This window comes from Misgurnus anguillicaudatus, chromosome 4 (assembly GCF_027580225.2).
Source record: "Misgurnus anguillicaudatus chromosome 4, ASM2758022v2, whole genome shotgun sequence".
Classification (NCBI taxonomy): domain Eukaryota; kingdom Metazoa; phylum Chordata; class Actinopteri; order Cypriniformes; family Cobitidae; genus Misgurnus; species Misgurnus anguillicaudatus.
The window spans coordinates 25,144,853-25,169,249 of NC_073340.2; the positions used below are offsets into that span (position 1 = coordinate 25,144,853).

The 24,397-nt window shown below is 37.4% G+C and overlaps 2 protein-coding genes across 2 annotated transcripts; both read left to right on the forward strand.

The window, feature by feature from the left end:
- Nucleotides 1-434: 434 nt before the first annotated feature.
- Nucleotides 435-4,176, forward strand: kcnk1a (potassium channel, subfamily K, member 1a). Its single transcript, XM_055176731.2, has 3 exons — nt 435-1,002; nt 2,347-2,742; nt 3,054-4,176. The coding sequence occupies exons 1-3, from the start codon at nt 648-650 to the stop codon at nt 3,317-3,319; spliced, it is 1,017 nt and encodes a 338-aa protein (XP_055032706.2). The 5' UTR covers nt 435-647; the 3' UTR covers nt 3,320-4,176.
- A 3,469-nt stretch (nt 4,177-7,645) lies between these two features.
- slc35f3a (solute carrier family 35 member F3a) lies at nt 7,646-23,081 on the forward strand. Its single transcript, XM_055175116.2, has 8 exons — nt 7,646-7,886; nt 10,325-10,536; nt 15,794-16,139; nt 18,113-18,332; nt 19,747-19,872; nt 20,019-20,211; nt 20,315-20,404; nt 22,179-23,081. The coding sequence occupies exons 1-8, from the start codon at nt 7,828-7,830 to the stop codon at nt 22,427-22,429; spliced, it is 1,497 nt and encodes a 498-aa protein (XP_055031091.2). The 5' UTR covers nt 7,646-7,827; the 3' UTR covers nt 22,430-23,081.
- The last annotated feature ends 1,316 nt before the right edge of the window (nt 23,082-24,397 follow it).

The window sequence follows — 24,397 nt, forward strand, 5'->3', positions numbered from 1 at the left end:
TGGGGGCATGGAAAGGTTTCTCACCAGCTATTCCCATTTGAGGTCACTTTTCAAATCTTTTGTCATCCCAGTAGTAAGACTATTCACCACCCTGTGCCAGTCAAACCAGTTTAACCAGGTAACTGGTAGCAAAGTCAGTGGCCTCAAAGAAAGTGTAGGCTATTGTTAACTGTTTAACATGTTCTTTTTTTCTAATTAAAGGCAAATTCATCTGGTTTGCCTAACTGGGTGTGCCCAGAAAATGTGATGAATAGGTGAGGAGTAAAAGCAAGACGTCATATGTGTTCATCACAAAATTCCAAAGAATACTATGGCCACGGCTTCAGTAATGAATATTAATAAGATACTGCTGACGCGCATCAAAAATCTGCCAATGGTTGGAAGCGTTTCGCCAGAATATTAATTAGGGAACTCAAAGTAGCGCTTACCTTGTCGGCGTATGAATGTGAAGAATCAAGCCTTTGCCGTAGTACGATTATTAAACGCGTCTTCTTACCGTCTGTCACATCAGCTCTGAAACACCGGCGGCAGGAGACAAACAGGAAATCAGAATTAAACAGCCTTTTAGAGTTTACCTGAGAGTTTATTTTCATCCTGTAATACATTTAGGGTGCATATTGATTCTCTCACATATACTGCTGTTAACAATGCTTCAGTGTCTATCGGGAAGTTCGTGTGCGCGTGTAGTTGGCGGTTATAAGTCTACGTGGTATTTCTTGGTTTTGGTATTGTCTTATTCTTTATATTTAATATTCGGTGCTTTGGTGTTTTCCGCGGTCGAGTTACCGTATGAGGAGAAGCTCCGACAGCAGCTTCGCGCCGACAAACAGCAGTTTCTCCAGGATAATGAATGTGTGTCCGATGATAGACTTGAGGAGTTTTTAATGAAAGCACTGGAGGCGAGTAATTACGGTGTGTCGGTTTTACAAAATGCCACTATTAACTGGAACTGGGACTTTACATCGGCGCTATTCTTCGCCAGTACGGTACTTTCTACCACAGGTAAGTGAAAACTTTATAAATAACTTCTATAGGACAAATGCATGCTGAAAAACAATACAAATTCTATGGTGTCTATTATAAATACCATTATGAACCATTAACTGTTTACCATTTAAACCATTACAAAATGCCTTAGGTAACTTCAAGGTGTGTTATTTCAAATAGGACAGTTTTGTATTCCAACCTTGTTATTGATTTACAATATATAATCTTGTAAATTCCTTCTCTCTAAATATTTACACATGGGCCGATATGACAAATGATACGTCACTATGACGTCACCGCTACAGTAAGGTCGATCTGTCCTTTCTCTATTATGGGCATTAGACTGTCAGCTGACGCCTATACTGTATAATGATGGGTGTGCCCCAAGGCAATACAACATTTTATAGTAAAATATAAACACTAAGCAACCAAAAAGTAACCATTTATTTTTTAACTACTGTAAACAGTTCTAGCCTGCATATCTGCATAACACCTGCATACTGAATACAAATGTTTGAATTAAGCTCTTTCTTCATGATAATTCAAATAAATACTGGCAGATGACGTGTATGGATCGAAAATATTAAACAAAAAATAAAAATAAAATAATATCTCTTACAAACATAATTTATTTTGCATAGCTCATTGACACAGTATGTCCCCAAATGTTCTTAAAAGTAGGACCATTTTAATACATCCCTATTTATTTACTGCACTATTGGAGGAGGTTTAACTACATTTATGAAGATAAAAATCATAAAACTTGTATCCCTACTGAAATGTCCAGCTAAGACCAGCAAAAGCTGGTAGCTGGTTTAAGGTGGCAGTAGCTGGTTTGAGCTTGTCCTCCCTGCCTGGCAAAGCTGGTCAAGCTGGTGGATCAACTGGTCTTTCAGCCCGACCAGCTAAGTCCAGTTTGACCATCTTAGAAAGTGACCAAAACACAGCTAAACCAGCTTGCTACACCAGCTAAAACCAAGCAGGGAGACCAGCAAAAACCAGATCACCATCTTACAGTATACTGGTTTTAGCAGTTTTTTTCAGTAGGGTTGACAGACATCCCCTTTGGTGCCCTGGTGGCATTGTAATTCATTTCAAGGGTGTTTGAAGGATAAGCATGCAGTGTGTACTAGTGTTTCCAAGGCTTGTGTAACCTAATCCAGCAGGATTTAAATAGCTCCACAGGTAACCTTCACCAAGGTAACACCCTGAACACCTTTACATGCCGAGTGGCAGTGTTTAAGACATGTACAGGTTCATTTAAGCATTTGAGTGCTAGAATTCATTTGTTGGATGAAAGACAGATAAACAAGCAAGTCACTGTCTCTGAATACTTGATGTGCTTTATGTGTTTCGCAGGATATGGCCACACCGTGCCTCTGTCAGATGGGGGTAAGGCCTTCTGTATCGTATACTCAATAGTGGGAATCCCATTCACCCTTCTGTTACTGACTGCAGTGGTGCAGAGGATCATGGAGTTCAGTACCCGTAGGCCTGTGGAGTATTGGCACAGGCGCTGGGGCATGTCCAAACCTCTGCTGGCAGCCCTGCATGCTGCCCTGTTGGCCATTATTGTTCTGTCCTGCTTCTTCCTTATACCTGCCATCATCTTCTCAGTTCTGGAAAAGGACTGGAATTTCCTGGAGTCTTTTTATTTTTGCTTCATCTCTCTAAGTACCATTGGTTTGGGTGACTATGTACCAGGAGAGGGCTACCACCAGAGATTCAGAGAGCTGTACAAATTGGGCATTACCTGTAAGTTCACAGATGATTTGTTTTCATGAGAACTGGTTTGCCCCGTTCACAACATTACTATAATAATTTGAATATTTTTTATTTAATTGCTTATGCAATTAGGTCTTTATCAGGCCAAGGGTCTCTGTACTGTTTTGCAATTTAGGCCTAGCCTATAATAACATGCAGATTCCAGATTAGCATATTATATATAACATGGTACCATATTATTAAGTAACGTATTTTGTTAAAATAAAGGGGTTGTTTATGGTCCCCTCACATATGTTGTCTCTTATAGTTGTGTTCAAACTATCTGTCTTTTTCCAATACAGTGTACCTCATATTGGGCTTGATCGCTATGTTGGTGGTTCTGGAAACCTTTTGTGAGCTGCAAGAGTTGAAGAAGCTCAGGAAGATGTTTTACCTGAAGAAGCAAAAGACTGAGGACCAGCTTAACATTGTGGATCACGATCACCTCTCGTTCGCCTCTGTGTCCGACCAGGCAGCCTCGTTTAAAGAAGACAGGACAGATTTATTTCCTGATGATATAATCAGTGCTACACCCACTCCTACTTCTAATGGACCGACGGAACGATGATATGAATAAGTCCTGTGTCTTGAGCCCCTTCAAGGCACAATATGCTAATAATATTTCTCCGTTAAGGGCATGAATATATTGTAATTATACTCTGATGAATAAGAAAGAAAGATAGTACTGTGGATATATACTTGAAATATAGTTTGAAGTTTATTTTATAATGGAAAAATAGTACTATGATTTTGTATATATATTAAAATATAACTCCACACAGTTGTCCAAACAGCTACTGATCAGAATAAATCGTCACATGGTATGATAATATATAGTTATTGGTTAAATAGACTTCCTTTACATAATCTGTTTACTGTACTTAGTTGTTAGGTTCCTTAAAAAGGAAGAATAGCTGGTATTATAGTTTAGTCGTTGAATTTTCAATGCAAATCGCATAAAAAGGTTTAATCATATTAGAAATAACATAATTGCCAAATTGTTTTTTTTACATGTTTTATATAAAGTGGCAGGTCCCTCGTGACCATACTGTATGTTAAAGTCTGTGTTCCTTCGTATAACCGCCCAAGTACCATATTAATGAAATTTAGGATAAATGCAAGTTATTTTCTCAGATTTCTCAGAGGGATTTAGAAAATCAAAACCAATATTGTCTCTTGAAGGGATTTTTCTTTGCCTTAAGCCATTTTGGCTCTTTGGAAACAGTATCGTTTGTTGCAGTAAGTGTTGTCTTCCACTTTGTGGGAGATGTAAAGAAGGATGTTCTGTATATTCTTACCATCGACTGGGTTTGTTACTGAAGGAAGGAAGTTATGTATTTTATCATTACTTTAGTTTTAAGCTTTTTTATTTTTTTGAGATGCACTTTAACAACTTAAAATAAACCGGAGGCTGTTTGATGATGATTGTGATGTTCCTGTTATTGCTGACTATTGATGTTGTACAGTACACTACCGCAATTGCTGGTGAACATTTGTGACTCTCATGGACCACAAAACCAGTAATAAGTAGGCAGCGCTGGTATATTTGTAGCAAAAGCCAAAAATTCATTGTATGGGTCAAAGTTATCGATTTTTCTTGTATTATTAGCACCCAAGGGTAAATTAGTTGTGCACATATATATTCAGCCATCCATACAAACATAAAACATTATACAGGGGTCCCACGGGTCGTTGAAATCCTTGAAAGTTTGTGAATCTGGGGGAAAAATTGAAGACCCTGGGAAGTTTTTTGAAAATATACATATATAGATACAGGTCATTGAAAGTGCTTGAATCTAGTTTATGCAAGAATTTTTCTGGAAAAAAAATCCATATTCCTGTGCTAAACTTTTCACTTTAAATGCTTATATCTTCTGTATGCGAATGTTGATTCATACCAAAATGCTTTTTTTGCCTTGTCGTGTTTGACACATGAAAACGTCTTGGGTTACGTATGTAACAGTTGTTCCCTGAGAAGGGAACGAGACGCTGCGTCTCCATACTTCCTGCGTCCTTGTAACGTTGTCTTTGGCAATATTTCAGATAGCGATATACTTCCTGGCTCCCGCGTCACCCTGTCTTTGTCGTTAAGCCTCACCATTGGTTGAATTTGATATATATATATTCAGACGCACTTACCTCTGCAGGCATCCCCAAAGTGTCACCACAGTGACACAGCGCGAGTTCCCTCGAAAGGGAACTGTAACAATGTATCTTAAAGAGTAACACGATGTAACCTTGCTCTCACTTGAAATGTGTCCCCACATTTAGTTTTTGAAATTGAGGCTATTGGATCTGGAAAGTCCTTGAAAGGTCCTTGAATTTGAAGTTAACTAAGGTGTGGGAACCCTGATTATATCCTATTGGTTTTATCGCAAAAACCATTAAGATATAAAAATCATGTTTCATGAACATATTTCCTACCATAAATATGTCAAAGTGACTTCATTTGGGCAACTTTAAAGGCGATTTTTTTTATATTTAGAATTTTTGCATCCTCATTGTATATGCTAACAAACCATACATCAATTGAAAATCTATTTATTGATGTGTAAATCAATGTAAATCTACAAAAAAATGGCCCATATGACTGGTTTTGTGGCCCATGGTCACATTTGATAAATTTCTATTTGGTTTAAGACTTGAATCTCTTCAGAGATGTTAAACTCGAGATCATTGCTAGATTACATGCTTGTGTGTTAAAACCATCCCTGGGGCAGATGGGCTTTGTGCACCTGAGCAGCTGTACTGTCTGTTAACAGTTTATTGGGAGGTCTGCTGATTGCTGTTTAAAAGAGATATTTACTTTGCTGTTTAAAAGTGAATTTGATGCCATCCTGTTACAGTGGTGCTGAAAAATTGAATCAAGGTTATGTAAACCATGCAGGCATGCAGCTGTGTCCACCCTGTTACACTTAAACAGGGCAGAATGTCTCATAAGTAGTTCCCAGCCAAGAGTGTCTTAAATACACACACATAAAATAACTCATCTGGCAATGCATTATTGGATATACAGGATTAAATTTCTGGGACATCAACCACTTCACTTATTTTTCATCCCCCTTGGTCATTGTCTTCAAATGAGTTCAAATTGTGTTTAAATATATTTCATGTTCTGAATGAGTTCTTGTTAGCAATTATTGGTTTTTACTTTAAATGCACCCTAAGCCAAAGTGACACTTTATTGCTTTGGGGTTATTTTTAAATCTTAGGAGACGTGATAGAGGTTATACTATAATAATTATGTATTATGTATTACTGTAATATTCTTTATGCGCTTGGTATTTATCCTTTCCAAAGTTAACTACACTGTCAGAAACAATGGTTGCTGTCGCTGGGGCAGTGCCCTTTAGAAATATACCTAGTATCTCTGAGGTACATATTGGTACCTCAGAGCTAGATATTGGTATCAAATGTATACATGTATAATCTGGGTGATTCTCACGAAATCCAGACTTAGAAGGTGTCCAGCATCAGATTTTTTTTTAAAAGCCCTTGAAGCCATTTTTTTGGCACATATAAGATTAAGGTCTAGTACTATAACCATTATTTTTAAAATACTTTCTATAGAATTATTTCCATTTTTTAGATTATCTTTATCAAAAAGTATCATTACCGCAACATGATATTACATAAAATATATGCATTTACAAACTCATGTTTCGGTAATGAGAACTAAAAAGTTGTCTAGGTAGCCTACTATGACAAACAAAATTTCAACTTTTATCTGGAGAGAAAAAATAAGAACTGCTTACCTGGTAGCCATCTTGTGTGTCACAGTCAATTATGTCCCTTACAACAATTTTTTTAAAGGTTAGTTCCTTGAGGGCTTAAAGGAACAGTATGTAGGATTGTGGCCAAAACTGGTATTGCAATCACAAAACTTGTGGCTAAAACTGGTACTGCAATCACACAGTTGGTGGCCATTACACAAAATGACAACACAAACATCAGTTGAGGGCTGCAACTCCACTTTTTAAATGACAATATCCTGGCCATACCACTGTGGTCAGTGTTATAAGTATTTCAAATTAAAATGATTTCTTAATGTCTAGTGACATATCAGGGGTATTTATGATTAATTGATATACATTTCTTACATACTGTTCCTTTAAACAATGATTGAAAATTGTTGCGGAGGATGAGAAAATTGGTCTTGGACACATTTATATTCCTTATTATTGTCTCTACATTTACCAATGACCACCAAATACCACGTGTTTCTTTACTGTAAATGTTTAAGTATAACATACACTGAAGCTTTTATATTTTTTAATTATAAACATTTCCATGTCACAGAACCCAAATCCAGTAATACACACGTTGTGGTAATGAAAATTTTCCTCTTAAATGTGGAAAAAACAACAAAACTGGTTTGTATGATGTCATTTGAATGATGTGCAAAATAGTACATGAAGAGATGTTTGTAACTGTATGCTTCTTATTTTGATACTCTTACTTTGCATTTACTTTTTTATCAAAATGTTTCATGACACCTCATAAGTCTAATTTCGCGAGGATCACACATCTGTTAAAAGGGTACTTACCCTTGTCTGACTGTGTCTTTCTGATGAGAACAGCAAACTAGAAAACATGTTGCTATTTTAGAGGCCTTCTTCTTTTTACTTTGCCCTTTGTTTGTCCTTGATAAATGCTAATAACCTCCACCAGAGAGCTTTATTAGTTCACCAAGTATTTCTCAATTAATCTCACTCTCCATGACCTGTGTTTATCCAAGCCAAACTATCTAATTTGCTGTCAAACCTCACTGCAAAGCTCAGCATATGCAGCTCAGACCTCATTGCTTTTCCCTGTGGTGTTCTCTAAAGTGTAGAGAGACTTATTGATGCCACTTTCAGAAGTTTTTGCTTGGCTCAGCACAGGTCTCCTGATTGAGGCTTCAGATGGGTGACGGTTCTTAGGGATCGATAAGTGCCAACCAGTTACAATGAAGTCCTCCATGCACACACGCCGTGTCCCACACCCCCACTGCAAGCCATCTTTCAAAACCTGGCGGTGGACTGTGAAGCTGCCACACTGCAGGAACAACATCTCCACACAAGATGTGCCGGCGCAATGCAGAGAGAGGATGAAACTCCAGCACCCTGTGTACAGCCGTGTCCCCAGAAAGACAGGTAAAAACTTGTACATTTCATTGAGTGCTGAAAGCTAAAACTAGTAACATTATAATGACCACAGCACTTTAATTATACATTTTTGAATGCTAAATCCTTTGATGCCATATTCTTTTTGGCAAAATCGATTGTTTCAATGTTTGAATTGCAAACTATTTTCTGGGTTAGAAATATTTTTTTTAAACATTAGACATTTTCACAGCACAGCTGACAGTTGTTACTCTATTTTTCATTTTTTATTTTTAAGGATAACATAGTAATTATAAGATTTAAAAAAAAAGTTGTTTTATTAGCGTAATGTACTAAAACAGTTAAAACAAAAAGTTTCAATGTGTACTGAAGGAGTTAATATATGATATGTTGTATTTATAAGCAAACATTCATGTATGTACAATATATAACAAGCATTAACATACAATAATTAGGGCTTTCAAAAGATTAATTGCGATTAATTGCATACAAAATAAAATGTTTTTTCATAGTTCATGTGTGTGCACTATATATATATATATATATATATATATATATATATATATATATATATATATATATATATATATATATATATATATATATATATATATATATATATATATATACCGATTAATGTTTGTATTTACGAAACATTTACATGTATATCTATATATATTTTGATATATTTTTCAGATATATATTTATACATAAATAAAAAATATACATAAATATACATAAATAACAATTTTCTTAAATTCATACATGTATTTGTGTATTTATATACATAATATATACAAACAGTACACACACACATATATTATGCAAACACAAACTTTTATTTTATATGTGATTAATCGCGATTAATCTTTTGACAGCCATAACAATTAGTTGTTTAAAGCCAGCATAGTCATTATTGTTGCTCAAACTTAACACTGTAAAAATTATGTCAAATCAACATATATTTTATTTTACTTTAACTTATCAAATTAAGTTAAACAATTTCAGCTTGTTTTAACTTGTTTTACTTATCACAAGTCAAAACATAAAATAGTAGCCACAGAGCCGGCGCCAGACCATAACTAACAGGGGGGCACTTGGCTTCCAACGGAGGGGCACGCAATAGCAACAATAACTTGCAAAAACAAGACATTAAACACAGCAAGCACACATACAACTGGTACATACTGTCAGCTCATTTCCCGTGTAAAGTGCAAAAGACCACAAACTATGCGCCGCGGCATAACTTTGACTGCGGCGTGAGCGCAAGCTGAGCTCCGCTGTGCTCGCGCTTTGCTCGCGCTTTGCTCGACGCAACAACAAACCGTCCTCGTGCGCCGCAAGCCATTGAAATGAATGGGTTTCATAGCGCAGCGCACACCGCGCCCTAGCTTTAAAAAAGCCGCTTTACCATAATCACGTCGTAATGCTGTTAATGGTCTACAGCCACACTTCACATTTAAGCTTACGTAATTTAAAACAACGCTAACTTACCATTAAAATATCTGAAGACGGCGTGTACGAACATTAAACTTCCTTAAAACAGTGTCCTGTAGATTTGTAAATTCCACCTCGACCTCTATCTCTGAGTTTGAGCCAGTCTGTGTTTGCATGAAGATGAAGCAGGCGGTGCTGGTTCGTTCTAAATGTTCTAATATCCATATTTTACACAATCCATAAAATGCCGCGAAAAAAACATGTTGCTAGTATCAAGTCACAAATATGCTAAAGACGTAAGACGGGTGAGATGCGGCAATACATCCAATCAGAGAAACTGGTCTGTTTTAATTAAAGAAAACATATATCAACTATATTTTCCTTATTTGATTACATTACAAGTCATGAAACATTCAATGTTTAATTTATTTTAATTATTCTTGATATATATTAAATTAATAAAAAACTTTGTAGGGGGGGCACAACAACCTGTTTGGGCGGGCACTGCCCGCGAATGCCCCCCCATGACGCCGGCCCTGAGTAGCCAAGTTGTTTTAACTCCATGCTGCATTTTTTACATTGTAGAGGTAAAGGAGTAGTCCACTTTAAAGATGGGGTCCATTGAATTTTCATAGTAAGTCAATGGGCCCCATCTTTAAAGTGGACTACTCCTTTAAGGATTTAAGCAAATCGCTTGAATTTTTTTTTTTGGAAACAAAAAAATTATTCAATGGCATAGCAAAACAGTATAGCATCTTTGGTTCTTCACAAGGAATCAGAAAGAAAAAAATAAACCATGGCCTTTTTAAGGCTCCCGAATGGACAGGTGGTCATGTCCAATATTACAGCACAGTGTTTCTTGCTGCCCCATAAGCTAGCACAGTTATCATTATCTGTACACGTTTAGTGTAATGTAGACATCTTCAAGCTTTAATTCACCTGCCATATAGATTGGCCCTTATGGGTTAGTTCTGCTGGGCCATGAAGATGTATGGTTGTCCTTTTAATATATTTCTCTTTTTTTACTTTAGGGGAATGAAACAACCCGACATGAGCCCGCGTCGCCTGTCAGATATCAGCCCTCAGCTCAAACAACTAAAATCTCTCGTCATTGATGATGAGCTTAATGAAGAATTAAAGTCATCGAGATCAGTGGAGTTCATCAACAGTGCGTCTATAGAGGAGCGCATCCTGAGGATTACTGGTTACTATGGTTATAAGCCCTGGAGTGCACTCTACAGAGGTATTACATTTTAGATTTAACACCCATTCACATGAAGAACAATAATGATATCTTTAAAGGGGCCATAGCACAAGACTTTTTTAGATGTCAAATAAATCTTTGGGGTCCCCAGAGAACATATGTGAAGTTTTAGCTCAAAATACCATATAAATTATTTATTATAGGATGTTAAAATTGCCACTTTGTAGGTGTGTGCAAAAATGTGCCATTTTAGGTGTGTCATTTAAAATGCAAATCAGCTGATGAAATTTAAACACTGATCACAATGATGGTGGTTTGTTGCAATTAAAACTCAATTGTGCTTTTCTCTGCCCTAAATGGCAGTGCTGTGGTTGGATAGTGCCAATTAAGGGGTTGTATTATTATAATAAGAGCTCCCCATGACATCAGAAGGAGGGCCAAATTTCAACAACCTGTTTTTTCATGTGCTTGTAGAGAATGATTTACCAAAACTAAGTTATTGGGTTGATCTTTTTCACATTTTCTAGGTTGATAGAAGCACTGGGGACCCAATCATAGCACTTAAACATGGAAAAAGTCAGATTTTCATGCCATGGCCCCTTTAAAGATTGTTTTAAGTCAACACCACAACAACACTACAGAGTGATTTGTCTGCTGATAAACGAGAAAACATTGACAGACAATAAACACAAAAGTGTTTACTTATTTAAAATATTAAAATCTAAGAGCTATGGCTAACAAATTAAAATGTATTTCTTACTTTATTATAAACTTTCATTCAAAGCAAATTTAAAAGACACTTTTTAGGTAAGAGTCAGGTAAAAAATATAAGGCTATTATAATTTAAGTTAATTTGGGGTATAATATCTGTTAAGGCTATTCAAATATAAAATATATATTTCATCATGTTTCATTATGTTGCATTATAGTTTGTTTGGACAAGCTTTGCATTGCTTGACATCTGTAATGATTTGTTTGATTTTAGGCTTAAAGTCATTACTGTACGTTCAGTTTGTAAGAGGACAGTTTCTTGTTGCGTTTATGAGTTTGTGTCTATGATAGATGTTTTAAACGAACATCTCTGCTGATGAAAGTGTAAACACATCGATCAGACACTTCACACTCCTGCATCAATCTGAGCTTTTTTGCAACCCCTCACATTGATGAATAGCATATGACCACAAGAGATTAGAGACCACAACATTTAAAACTTTATTAATAAACTGCTGAGTCAGATCATTTGGATCAACAGGATTAAATCTTTAGCTAAAGAGACTGCTGATGTATTTGCTATGGTATTTGTTTTAACAGCCAAGCAAAGTAGGGGTGAGTTAAGGTATGTAGAAGCTGTTCTATGAGAATGAGAAGGACCGCGCCAGAACCCAGTTCTGCTGATTCATCAGGGGCAGATAAGGTCTTTTGCTTTTTCATTACAAAAGACTACATCATGCACAACCCAATTTGTTTGTGCTTTCATGCACATTCAATCACAGGAGCTTCTTAAACACTACAACTGTAAATAAAGAATAAGCAGATAACTCAATGTATTATATAACATAATATATTATGTAGTATTGATTACGTATAGAGTGTTTGTTGAAGATTAGATGCTGAAGGTCAAATAACGGAGCTATGGGGCTTAAAGGTGCAGTGTGTAATTTTTAGAAGGATCTCTTGACCGAAATGCTAAATAATATACAAAACTATATTATCAGGGGTGTATAAAGACCTTTCATAATGAACCGTTGTGTGTTTATTACCTTAGAATGAGACGTTTTAATCTACATACACCGAGGGTTCCCTTACATGGAAGTCGCCATTTTGTGCCGCCATGTTTCTACAGAAGTCCTTAACGGACAAACTTTTTTACTAAGTTGTCTACGACAATGACATGTTTGTCCGGTGGCGATTACCGTAGCTTCTCTATGTGTTTCAAAAGCGAGAGGTGAGGAGTGGACTGAGCCGTTGGTTGCAATTCACAACCTCACCACTAGATGCCGCTAAAATTTACACACTGCACCTTTAAGCGACAGTTCATCATTTATTTAACCTCATTTTGTTTTAAACCTGTATGAGTTTCTTTGTGTTGTACAAAAAAGAAGATATTGTGATAAATTTAGGGTTGTCAAAAGATTAATCGCGATTAATCATATACAAAATAAAAGTTTTTGTTTGCATAATATATTTCTATGTGTATTGTGTGTAACTATAATGTAGGCTATATATAAATACACACACACACACACACACACACACACATATATATATAAGAAATTTTTTATGTATTTTTTTATTTATATATAATCATTAAATTATATAAAATTTTTATTTATATTATATATAATAAATATATGCAAAAACAAACTTTTATTTTGTATGCAATTAATTGATTAATAATTCATGGTAAATTATGGTAACCACACAGTTGATATTACTGATTTCTATAGGTTTTTATTCTATTATCAGAGTCAATGGGTACCAACTCTTACCATCATTTATCAAAATATCTTCTTTTGTGTTCAGCAGAAGAAAGAAACTCATACAGGTTTAGAACAACATTAAGGTAATGTTGACAGAGTAATGAGGACAGAATCTTTATTTTCGGATGAATTATCCCTTTAAGGAGAAATGTGAAGTCTTAAGTATTATTTAGATAAAAATTTTAATTATTATTTATTTATTATTATTATCTACATTTCTTCAGACTAACTTGGTATGACAATGCTTGCTACATAATAGTTAAAAGGGCTGAATCGAGAAAAATTTTCAGTTTCAGTACCATGGACAGCACTATGTCATAGGTTCAGTATTGTCCATGTGGGCGGAAACCTTGTAAACCACTGCTTTTTAGGAAATGGTAAAAGCCAAGGTGTTGATATAGTTATAGATAATATTTTGGTTTTATAAATGTCATTGTCAGTATGTCATTATAACAAAAATTTGCCAAAATCAAACGAAGATTAAATCACAAGGTTTCTGACCAACACATCAATGGGCCATGTGTTTTAAATGTACCACTAAAGCCTCTTTCACACAGTAATTTACATTTACATTTAGTCATTTAGCAGACTTTTTGTCCAAAGCGACTTACAAATAAGGTAAACAAATAAAGCAATTAGAGCAATACAAGAACAGCAATACATAATTGCACTAGAACTAGTCTCATCAAGTCTAACACAGTATACATAGCCAAGGGAAGGGGTTAGTTAGTATTTTTTACAGAAATTGTAAAGATAAGGATAAAGATGGAAAATAGAAAAAAGATATTAAGCTCTGTATTAGTAAGTGAGGTGTTGGTGGAAGATTCTTTAAGACAGCTAGAGAGTCAGCAGATCATGTCGTGACCGGCAGATGGAACAGATCCAGAGAAGGTACGGGATATTGATTTTTTCCCTTTTTGAGATGGCACCACAAGCCGTCAATTGGTGACAGAGCGGAGGGATCGAGAGGGTACGTAAGTATAAGTGAGTTAGGTAAGGTGGTGCTGACCCTGTGTGGTTTTAAAGGCCAGGAGCAGAGCTTTGAATATGATGCGAGCTGCTATAGGAAGCCAGTGTAACTTGACAAAGAGAGGAGTGACGTGCGCCCTCTTTGGCTCATTGAAGACCAATCTTGCCGCTGCATTCTGAATCATCTGTAGGGGTTTGGTTGTGCAGGCTGGGAGTCCTGCCAGTAATACATTGAAATAGTCCAGTCTGGACAGGACACGAGCCTGGACTTGGACGTGCGTAGCATGCTCATTTGGGAAAGTCTAATTTTACTAATATTGTAGAGGATGAATCTACAAGTGGGGGCAGTGCTGGCAACATGCTCCGAGAAACTAACCACTCCCAGGTTTCTGGCTGTCCTGGAAGGCGTAAAGGTCAAAGTACCTAGCTGAATGGAAAGGCTGTGATGAATCTTAGGGTCAGAAGCAGTTGCTTCTTTGCAAGGTTCAGCTGGAGATGGTGATCCTTCATCCAGAATTTAAGTACATTACCAAATGTGCTATTCACACACTACGTTTCATATTTTAACCAGTAAGAAATAATTCACACATCAGTACCAAAATACTGGTAAACTCTGTCAGAGAGCGGAAATTTAGTTTGAAAATGAAAATTGGTCAAAACGTCGGGTTCACATCAAAACACAATATCAGCTTGACACCAAAACCCAACATTAGACTGACGTCAAAACACAAAGTCTGGTAAGATCATGAAGGTGGGTCCCAATGGTAGCACTGTAATTCTGTATTATTTTCGGTAAATTGACGTTGGAACCCAAGGTCGGACTGACGTCGGAACCCAACGTCGATCTGACGTCGGAACCCAACGCCGGCCTGATGTCGAAACCCAACGTTGATTTGACGTTGGCCTGACATCGGAACCCAACTTCGGCCTGACGTCGGAACCAAGCGTCGGTCTGACATCGGAACCCAACATCAATTTGACGTTGGCCTGACGTCGGACCCAATGTCTGCTTGACGTCGGAACCCAAAGTCGGTCTGACGTCAGAACCCAACATCGATTTGACGTTGGCCTGACATTGGAACCCAACGTCTGCCTGACGTTGGAACCCAACGTTGGTCTGACGTCAGAACGTCGGTCTCCAACGTCAGGCTCACGTCGAAAACATATAGTAAGATCATTAAGCTGGGCCCGAATGGTAGCACTGTAATTCTGTATTTATTATTTTTAGTGAATTGTCATTTGTAGATTGCTCATTTCGTATTCTAATATTAAATCTTTGTGGGGCAGTGCTCAAATGGGTTTTTCTGCTGGTCTGGTCAGCCAAGTTTAAGACACTCCTCATAAAACATTAAACCGTAGCCTTTAAATACATAACACATTAGTCTTTATGTATATAGTGTTTGTTAAGTAAAGAAAATCTTGTAACTTACTCAAACAACCAGTTCTTTATTTACTCATGCATTACAAACAAGCAGAGACAGTTTAAAATGTTTGCAGCACTACATTCATGTAGGTGGGGTGGAGCTAATAAGGTTTCACTGAGAGTTTGAGGGGCTAATGGAGTTACTAGGTTTAGTCACAAACTCTTTCTAATACTTTTCATTGCCACGGTTACAAGGTTCACTTCAGGTCTGTGTTTATAAGGTAATTTAATTATTTTGCTTTTTTACCAGAAATTGAATCTTTGAGGAAGTCTACCAGAAGTAAGATTTGGGCCACAAAAGCTGTTTGTTTATGTTGTTACTGCTGTATCAGTCTATAGTGGTGATAAAAATGTATGTGCACCCTTCATTTCATATACAGACATGTCAAACATAATTCACATGATTTTGTTTTTGTATCTGCAGAAGAGGACCAATCCAGCAAAGCAAAAGTGGAAGTAAAGGTAGATGGCCGTGGTGCCACATCAACAGTCAAATCAGAGCACTCAAACAGACGACAGAGTCTGCGCTGCTGTCTGCACATGACTGCAGTCCACCTGCAAAGAGCACTGTGGGGTGTCGCTATGGTCATCTGTATCTGCTTGTCCTGGTCAGGCAGCACTCAGCTGGCCAAAATAACAGTCAGACGCTTAAATGTTCCTTTCACCCTCACTTGGTTCTCCACTTCCTGGAACTGCATCATTTTTCCTCTTTACTACCTGGGTCACCTGTGCTGTACCAAGGACAGACAGACCCCTAGACAGCGATTCAGGTGGGTAGGGTTGTGTTTCATTTCATGTAGGAGGGAAGGACATAGAGATCGTATTGCGTCTGTGTCCTACAAAACTTTTCCTATATGACAACTCCTTGAAAATGTCCTGTAATACTTTGGATTAATACAGGCACATTGACTGCAAAATGAGAGTGACTTTTAACATTGCAGTGTTGTGGGCTGGTCTGCTTCGATAGAGATTTCACATAGTCTTATTTTCTAAACAGTATCCCATTTAATATCATTTTCATTAGTTCAGCACAATCAATTTTTAGGTTAGATCTTTAAAAAAACGGCACTTTTGGAAAAATATTTAATTTAAAATGATAATTAAAAACCGTTTACTGGCAGTGTTGGGGAAGATACTTTTAAAAGTCAGGCATGAAAACGGGTCAGGGGTAAAAAAGGTGAGAAGGGTGCTCGAGGGGCGACATGGCCTCTGATGGGGCCGCAAGGTGGGAGGACTCCCCCAGAATAAATATAACGGCCTCATTAGGGGACATGCTGTAACTTAACTTCCTTTTCAGGCATGTGATTGGCCAAGGACAAAAAAGAAGGAAGGAACCCAAAATCCCAGCAGAAACAAAGTGCACACCATAACATAGGCAAAAAATACATAAAGTAATGCATTACAATATTAAGTTACTCCCAAAAAAAAGTAACTAATTGCGTTACTTAGTTACTTTTCATGGAAATTAATGCTTACGTTACTTTTTAATTACTTTTGCGTTACTTTTGCGTTACTTTTTCTTGTCTGAGGATTGATCTCTTTCAGGCCTTGCAGGTGTTTTTTATGGCTGAGAAGTTCTGCATTCAGAAATTGCATATTTCATCACAAAAATGTCAAGCTTTGGCCTGCCATCTCAGTTTCGGACCCAAACTGTTCCCACACAGGCTTGTACGCATAGAGTGCATAATCTGACTACGTTTAGTTTAATTCAGTAAATTCAAATTAAACTAAAAAGTAACTTGCATTACTTTACTCGTTACTTCAAGGTCAAGGTGCCATTTATTGTCTCCCTTAGGAGAAGTTTGTCTTAGATGAGAGAAAAGCTGCACATCAGTCCATCCCAACAACATTCATACATACATCTATTATACATAACACACTTTACCTTAAATAAATAAATAATTAAAACTAAATATTAAAAAAAAGGCGCATTCTAATAATAATAAATTTCCTATAAAAAAAGAACACATTCCTAATTGAGTACATTTAAATGTTGCTAATTCAACACCTGAATTACCTTAAAAAAAAAAAAAAAAAACATACTTCAGAAAAGTAATATTATTACGAAATGCATGTTACTTGTAATGCGTTAACCCCAACACTGTTTACTGGTTTGTATTACATTTGGGAAGTCTGGTACCATAAGGTTCCATTTGGTACCTTTACAGGTATTCAAAACATAAAACAATGTTGGACTTTTTTGGGTACATTTTTGTACCTTAAGAACCTATTGTGTACCTTTAAATGTACATATAAATGTACTTTTGTACCCCGAACAAATACCGCTCGAACTGATTTTGCCAAGTGAGAGATGTCCTCAGGGCAACATAGTAAATTAAACCTAAACCCACAACAAATCCTAACCATAACCCTAAAATCAGAGGGACATGATAAGTGAAAAACAATGGTCTAGAAACAGCTAATCCTGGTTGTAAGCTTAAACTTAAAACAAACTTCTGAAATCTGATTGGTTGATTGAAATGTTGTCCCAGGGTCAACATAATGTTACCCTGAGGACATCAACAACTTGGCAAAATCAGGAGAGCCAACAAATACCTAGTACACAATAGGTCCTTGGGGAATAATATTGTACCCAAAAGGTGGGTATGAGTATTTCAATGTTTTGTATACCCATAAAGGTACAAGAGGAACCATTGAGGGTATCACCCCAGAAAAGGTACAGAGTCTACAATGTACATTGATAGAATATATAAAATGATATACTGTGATGGATTTACAACAGAGAGTGTTGTCAGTTCTTGGGAGATGATGGTCTTTCTCTGAAGACGCTGCTCTCTCGAGTGGCTCCGTTTGGAGTGCTGTGGACCCTCACCAGCTACCTGTACCTGCAAGGCCTTCGCAGGATTCCCGCCACTGATGCCTGCGCTCTCTTCTGCTGTAGTCGGGCCTTTGTCTTTCTTATATCCTGGATTGTACTTCGGGATCGCTTTTTGGGAGTACGGGTAAGACCTACAAATTGTCTGAAATATAAACTGATATACTGTACAAAAAGCATTTTATTTTTTTTTATTAAGTGCTCTGTAAAAATACTTTAGCTTATTCACCATATCCCCAGAGTTATAAGTCCATAAATACCCTTTAGCGCAACTCTTGTGCGAACTCTCTGCTCCTCACTACGGGCTTCTCAGGTGCTGTGAGCAAATCACTCCGCCCAAGTATCAGTGCTTCGCCTTCTGAGAATATAGTTCCAAGTATGTATACGATTAAAAGATGGCTGTGTCTCATATGACCTTGTGATTTGTACACGCTGTGACTATGTAAATCACAACTTATAAATAGGAAAATTTTAGCGTTATTTTGTCACTTATAGGGAGCAGTATGCTAGCTGGAGCCATTTACTTCCAGTCTTTGTGCTAAGCACGCAGATGAAAAAAAGTGTTTATGGACTTATCTAACTCAATCTGGGCCAAGATATTTCACTTGCTTTCACGGATCAGTACTGTATCTAGCAGTTACATGGCAATCTGTAATAAGGAAATAAGACTCTGAAAACAATCCAATCATATGAGATAAAAAACATAAAAACAATATTGATTCGCTTACAACATAAAGGTTTGGAGTGCACAGTCCTGCACTCCAGGGCGGATCCGAAACCAGCCAATTAGAGCTCAGCCTCAGGTCACATGTTTTTACCCTTTTTACTGACCTACATACACACTCGTTAGGGGTGCGCCCCAAACACACAAACATGACACACACACAGCAAACTCAGATTTTTAATTTTTTAAAATAAATGATAACATGATTAACAGTGAAATAGTACAACTAAAAGATATTATTTAGTATTCATTTGCATTTTTTTGTAACATGTTAAAGTAGCTTTCTTCTCTGGCCAACTTTGGGGGGGCGGCGCCTCAGCACCCCCTATTGACCAGCCGCCACTGCTCTGGGGGATATGGTGAATAAGCTGAGGTCCCGAAAAGTCGCCATGTTCCTTTAAAGTCCATGTAAAGTCCTACATTGAATCTGTTCACCACAGAAAAAGGTGTTATCAATCACCCAGCTCAATTTGAACGTCTGCCAAGTAAATAAAATACATTATCATAATCTTGAAAAAAGCAGGATTTCTGCTCTCAAATGCTGGAGGGCATGTCCGCTGGCAGCACTGGAACCATGGCCACTCATGCGTGTTTTAGGGGTGGGGCCATGTTCGGTGGCTCCAGTGCGTCATCGAGCCACAGTTTAAGCCCCGCCCAAATAATCCTGAACCCAAAAATGTGGGAAAACTGTTGAACGGTGTAACTCCACAAATCAGTACTACATATAGTTCACAGTCTTTTTAACATGTTTCAGCAACATTTCTAACATTTATAATGTGTTTAGAAACAATTATTTTAACCCAGACTTTAATCACAGATCGTGGCTGCCATTTTAGCCATCGGGGGAATTGTTATGATGACATATGCAGATGGTTTCCACAGCCACTCTGTCATTGGCATCTCTCTTGTTGTCGGATCTGCATCAACAGCAGCTATGTACAAAGTAAGAAAGCATTACAAAGCCGGCCGATAGTATACAAGCACATTGAATGCCATACACCCCTAATGTTTTTTATGATGTTTTAAATTATCATTTCATGCTCTGTTTGGCTGTACAGTAATCTATAAACTGCACGTCTCTCACTTGAGGTTCTATTCAAGCTTGTTCTGGGTAGGGCTAAGCTCGGTGAAGCAGCTGTTTATCTCACCCTTCTCGGTGGAGCTAATTTGGTCTTCATTAGCGCCGTACCCCTGATCCTGCTTCTCACAGGGGCCGAAGACTTTGTTTCACCTGGAGATTTGCCATGGACAAGCATCTGTGGCATGGCTGGTCTTTTGCTGGGTAGGCACTTACACTTATTAAAAGTGGCATATTAAATTATTTAATATTTTGGTCAGCTTTGACTGCTTTAATAGCTTTATTTTTCCTTTTTTTGCCCCCTTAGTGTTCAACTTTCTCTTGAATTTTGGTGTTTTGATAACACTTCCTACTCTGATTTCTTTGGGTGTCGTCCTTAGTGTCCCTGTCAATGCTGGTAGGTAATATGGGTGCCATTGGTGCCATTGTTTTTAACCTCAAAATACACTCACCTAAAGGATTATTAGGAACACCATACTAATACTGTGTTTGACCGCCTTTCACCTTCAGAACTGCTTTAATTCTACATGGCATTGATTCAACAAGGTGCTGAAAGCATTCTTTAGACATGTTGGCCCATATTGATAGGATAGTATCTTGCAGTTGATGAAGATTTGTGGGATGCACATTCAGGGCACGAAGCTCCCGTTCCACCACATCCCAAAGATGCTCTATTGGGTTGAGATCTGGTGAATGTGGGGGGCCATTTTAGTACAGTGAACTCATTGTCATGCTCAAGAAACCAATTTGAAATGATTCGAGCTTTGTGACATGGTGCATTATCCTGCTGGAAGTAACCATCAGAGGATGGGTACATGGTGGTCATAAAGGGATGGACATGGTCAGAAATTATGCTCAGGTAGGCCGTGGCATTTAAACGATGCCCAATTGGCACTAAGGGGCCTTAAGTGTGACAAGAAAAAGGAACCCCTACACCATTACACCACCACCAGCAGCCTGCACAGTGGTAACAAGGCATGATGGATCCATGTTCTCATTTTGACTCTACCATCTGAATGTCTCAACAGAAATCGAGACTCATCAGACCAAGCAACATTTTTGCAGTCTTCAACTGTCCAATTTTGGTGAGCTTGTGCAAATTGCAGCCTCTTTTTCCTATTTGTAGTGGAGATGAGTGGTACCCGGTAGGGTCTTCTGCTGTTGTAGCTCATCCGTCTCAAGGTTGTGCGTGTTGTGGCTTCACAAATGCTGTGCTGCATACCTCGGTTGTAACGAGTGGTTATTTCAGTCAAAGTTGCTCTTCTATCAGCTTGAATCAGTCGGCCCATTCTCATCTAACCTCTAGCATTAACAGGGCATTTTCGACCACATGACTGCCGCATACTGGATGTTTTTCCCTTTTCACACCATTCTTGTAAACCCTAGAATGGCTATGCATGAAAATCCCAGTAACTGAGCAGATTGTGAAATACTCAGATGGGCCCGTCTAGCACAAACAACCATGCCAAGCTCAAAATTGCTTAAATCACCTTTCTTTCCCATTCTGACATTCAGTTTGGAGTTCAGGAGATTGTCTCAATCAGGACCACACCCCTAAATGCATTGAAGCAACTGCCATGTGATTGGTTGATTAGATAATTGCATTAATGAGAAATTGAACAGGTGTTCCTAATAATCCTTTAGGTAAGTGTATATAGTGGGATTCAAAGTTCTAATTGCACTTTTCTGAATTGTTACATTTAAAACCATCACACTGTCTTTTTTGACTACAAACCTATAGAAATAGTCCAGAATCTATATTGTTTCTTAAAGGCGGAGTCCCCGATGTTTGAAAAACGCGTTGGAAAAGGAGACGGGCCGACTACCAAAACACACTTATAGCCAATCATATCAAATCAAATGCCTGGTTGCGTATGTGTGGGGCGGGTCTATCAACAGAAGGTCCAGATTCTATTGGGGTAGGGGCGTGTTTGTTTAGGTGATTTCAAATATCAACATTGGCTTTCAAACATCATGGACTCCGCCTTTAATTTCATCTAAATTTTAAAAAAGCTTTTGAATCCCATTTTATGTATTGACTCAGACTTTTAAACTCCAATATATTTAGGCCTACCCTAGTTTGTCTTTATTCTAAGAACAGTTTAAATTTATCACTCAAATATTAAAATGTGCATTACCAAAGTGACCATACAATATCTTCCATGCTCTAGTCATAGACAGGTACATGTGTGAGATCCAGCTCAACAGTGTAAGAGTCATAGCGGTGTCCATCATCTGTTTGGGCTTCCTTTTGCTCCTGTTGCCTGAAGACTGGGACCAATGCCTGCCGCACTTACGGTCCATGCTGTACAACCGGGATCAGCCACAAGAGTGTGCCAGAGGCAAGCATCTGGAGACACTTCCCATCAGATTAAAAGAGACCAGGAACTGCAACTCTTCAGTCACTTCCACTATCAACTGACCTAGATGGCGTTATATTCACGCCACAAGTTCAAAGTAGGCACTACATTTGTGATGCAATATTGAATTTGTGAAATTGCAATCCAAAACGGGGTGAAAACAGTTGTTGAGATATGAACAGATATGACGGAGGATGCAGGAAATGTTTTATGCACAGAGGCAGCTGTCACACAGTGAGAATGTGGAAAAATCATTTTAAGGACTTCATTACTATTGTTCAAAACTGGACCACTGAGTGGGCAAAAGCAATGTTATCAGTAACCACGGCAATATGTTCTATATTGACCTCTTATATGTAGATTATGTATTGCGCTGTCGCTTCAGGTGTTGAAGTAACATATATATAATATTGCCAGTTTCTACTCTATACCCTGCTGACATACTGTCAACTCTTCAAAATTACATTATACTCTTGATATGTTGTATAATCACAGACTAGTTCTATACACTCTGTATATGCATTTTACAGTGTTATGGTCCCAACAGTAATCTGTAAGAATGGCTATATTCACGATTCCTCAGATTAATGTTACATTATATCTATCAGTGGCAATACTTTATTCTAATATTCCTGTGGAATTAAGACTTAATGTAAGCCTTTGTAAGGATGGATGCTTTCGTTATTTATGTGACATTAAAATTTTAAAAATATATTGCTTACTGTCTGATATTTTAGCAGTAGATCTGTTGGTTACAGTTATGTGGACAGATAAAATGCTTTAGTAATTGTTGAAATTAGCTTTAACAAAGATTACTGAGTACTGAATTTTTCATTGTTAAACCATGTTAACTCGCATCCTGTAGTTAAAGGGATAGTTAACATCAAAATGAAAATTAGTACATATTTTACTCACTCTCATAGTATATTTTTTTCTTTTAGCCAAACACAGTCAGAGTTTTATTAAATAGCAGCCTGCCTCTTTTCAACTTTATAATGGCACTGAATAGTGCCCCACTTTTAAAGCTCCAAAATAGTCATTAAATGTGAAGCGATGGGTTTTTGTAAGGAACATTTATATTTGAAACTTTACAAACTATGGGTGTATGCATGTTCGTGAGAGATTTGAGGTCTGGTGGAAGGGGCTGACCTTTGACCCAACATATTAAAACCTCAATTTGAAAGACATTTAGTAACTGTTTGGGTTAGTTTTTTAAAGATGTATGCCCTTTTTGGAGTTTTTAAAATGGGGCACTATCCAGTGCCATTACAAATTTTAAAAGAGCCATATTACTTAGTATAACTCTGATTGTGGTTGGATGTAAAAAGAAAGTCATATACACTTATGGCTTCAGGGTGAGTAAGATTTTCATTTTGGGATAATTCGTTTCTTTAACCCTCATAAGCCCAGATTTTCCTGTTTACATTAGGTCCGTGGGGGTAAAAATGCCCCAGAAATTGAAAGAGTGATTACAAAAATATATACATTTTTAATGATACCAATAATATATAATTTTTGTTTGCTTCTATACATTAATAGTGTGTTTTGAAGTACTTTTGTACCCGTTTACCACTAAATTCCTCAACTACACCATTACTTGCATGTAAAAGATTAATTTAATATTTAATACTAATAAAAAATTCACATAAATTATGATCTAAATTTGATTTAAATTGTTTTAAGATATTAATCGAGATGTTATGTTGAATTTGGCCATCTGCTGGTCAGAAAAAACAAAGAATTACAGTTTAGGAAATAAATCATTTTGACCAGCAGAGGCCCATAGAGACCCATTCATTTCACTGGATGTGGCCAACTACTCACATCACTACTTTAGTGATACATTTTGTGAACTTATGTATATATAAACATTGCATGCATTTTGAAATGTCTGTTTTAACAAAATGCCACAGAAATTTGACTGAATGAAAAGTAAGTGTGTGTGTGTGTGTGTGCACGTGCGTGTGACTTTGTGTGTGTGTGTGCGTGTGTGTGTGTGTGCACGCAGCTGTGTGAGCATTAGAGCCCAC

Bases quoted from the DNA above. Each gene is read 5' to 3' on its own strand.
- kcnk1a (XM_055176731.2), top strand. From the start codon at position 648: ATGCTTCAGTGTCTATCGGGAAGTTCGTGTGCGCGTGTAGTTGGCGGT. The intron at 1,003-2,346 runs GTAAGTGAAAAC...TGTGTTTCGCAG, and splicing joins TACGGTACTTTCTACCACAG to GATATGGCCACACCGTGCCT. The intron at 2,743-3,053 runs GTAAGTTCACAG...TTTCCAATACAG, and splicing joins GTACAAATTGGGCATTACCT to TGTACCTCATATTGGGCTTG.
- slc35f3a (XM_055175116.2), top strand. From the start codon at position 7,828: ATGCAGAGAGAGGATGAAACTCCAGCACCCTGTGTACAGCCGTGTCCC. The intron at 7,887-10,324 runs GTAAAAACTTGT...TTTTTACTTTAG, and splicing joins CCGTGTCCCCAGAAAGACAG to GGGAATGAAACAACCCGACA. The intron at 19,873-20,018 runs GTAAGAAAGCAT...CTCTCACTTGAG, and splicing joins CAACAGCAGCTATGTACAAA to GTTCTATTCAAGCTTGTTCT.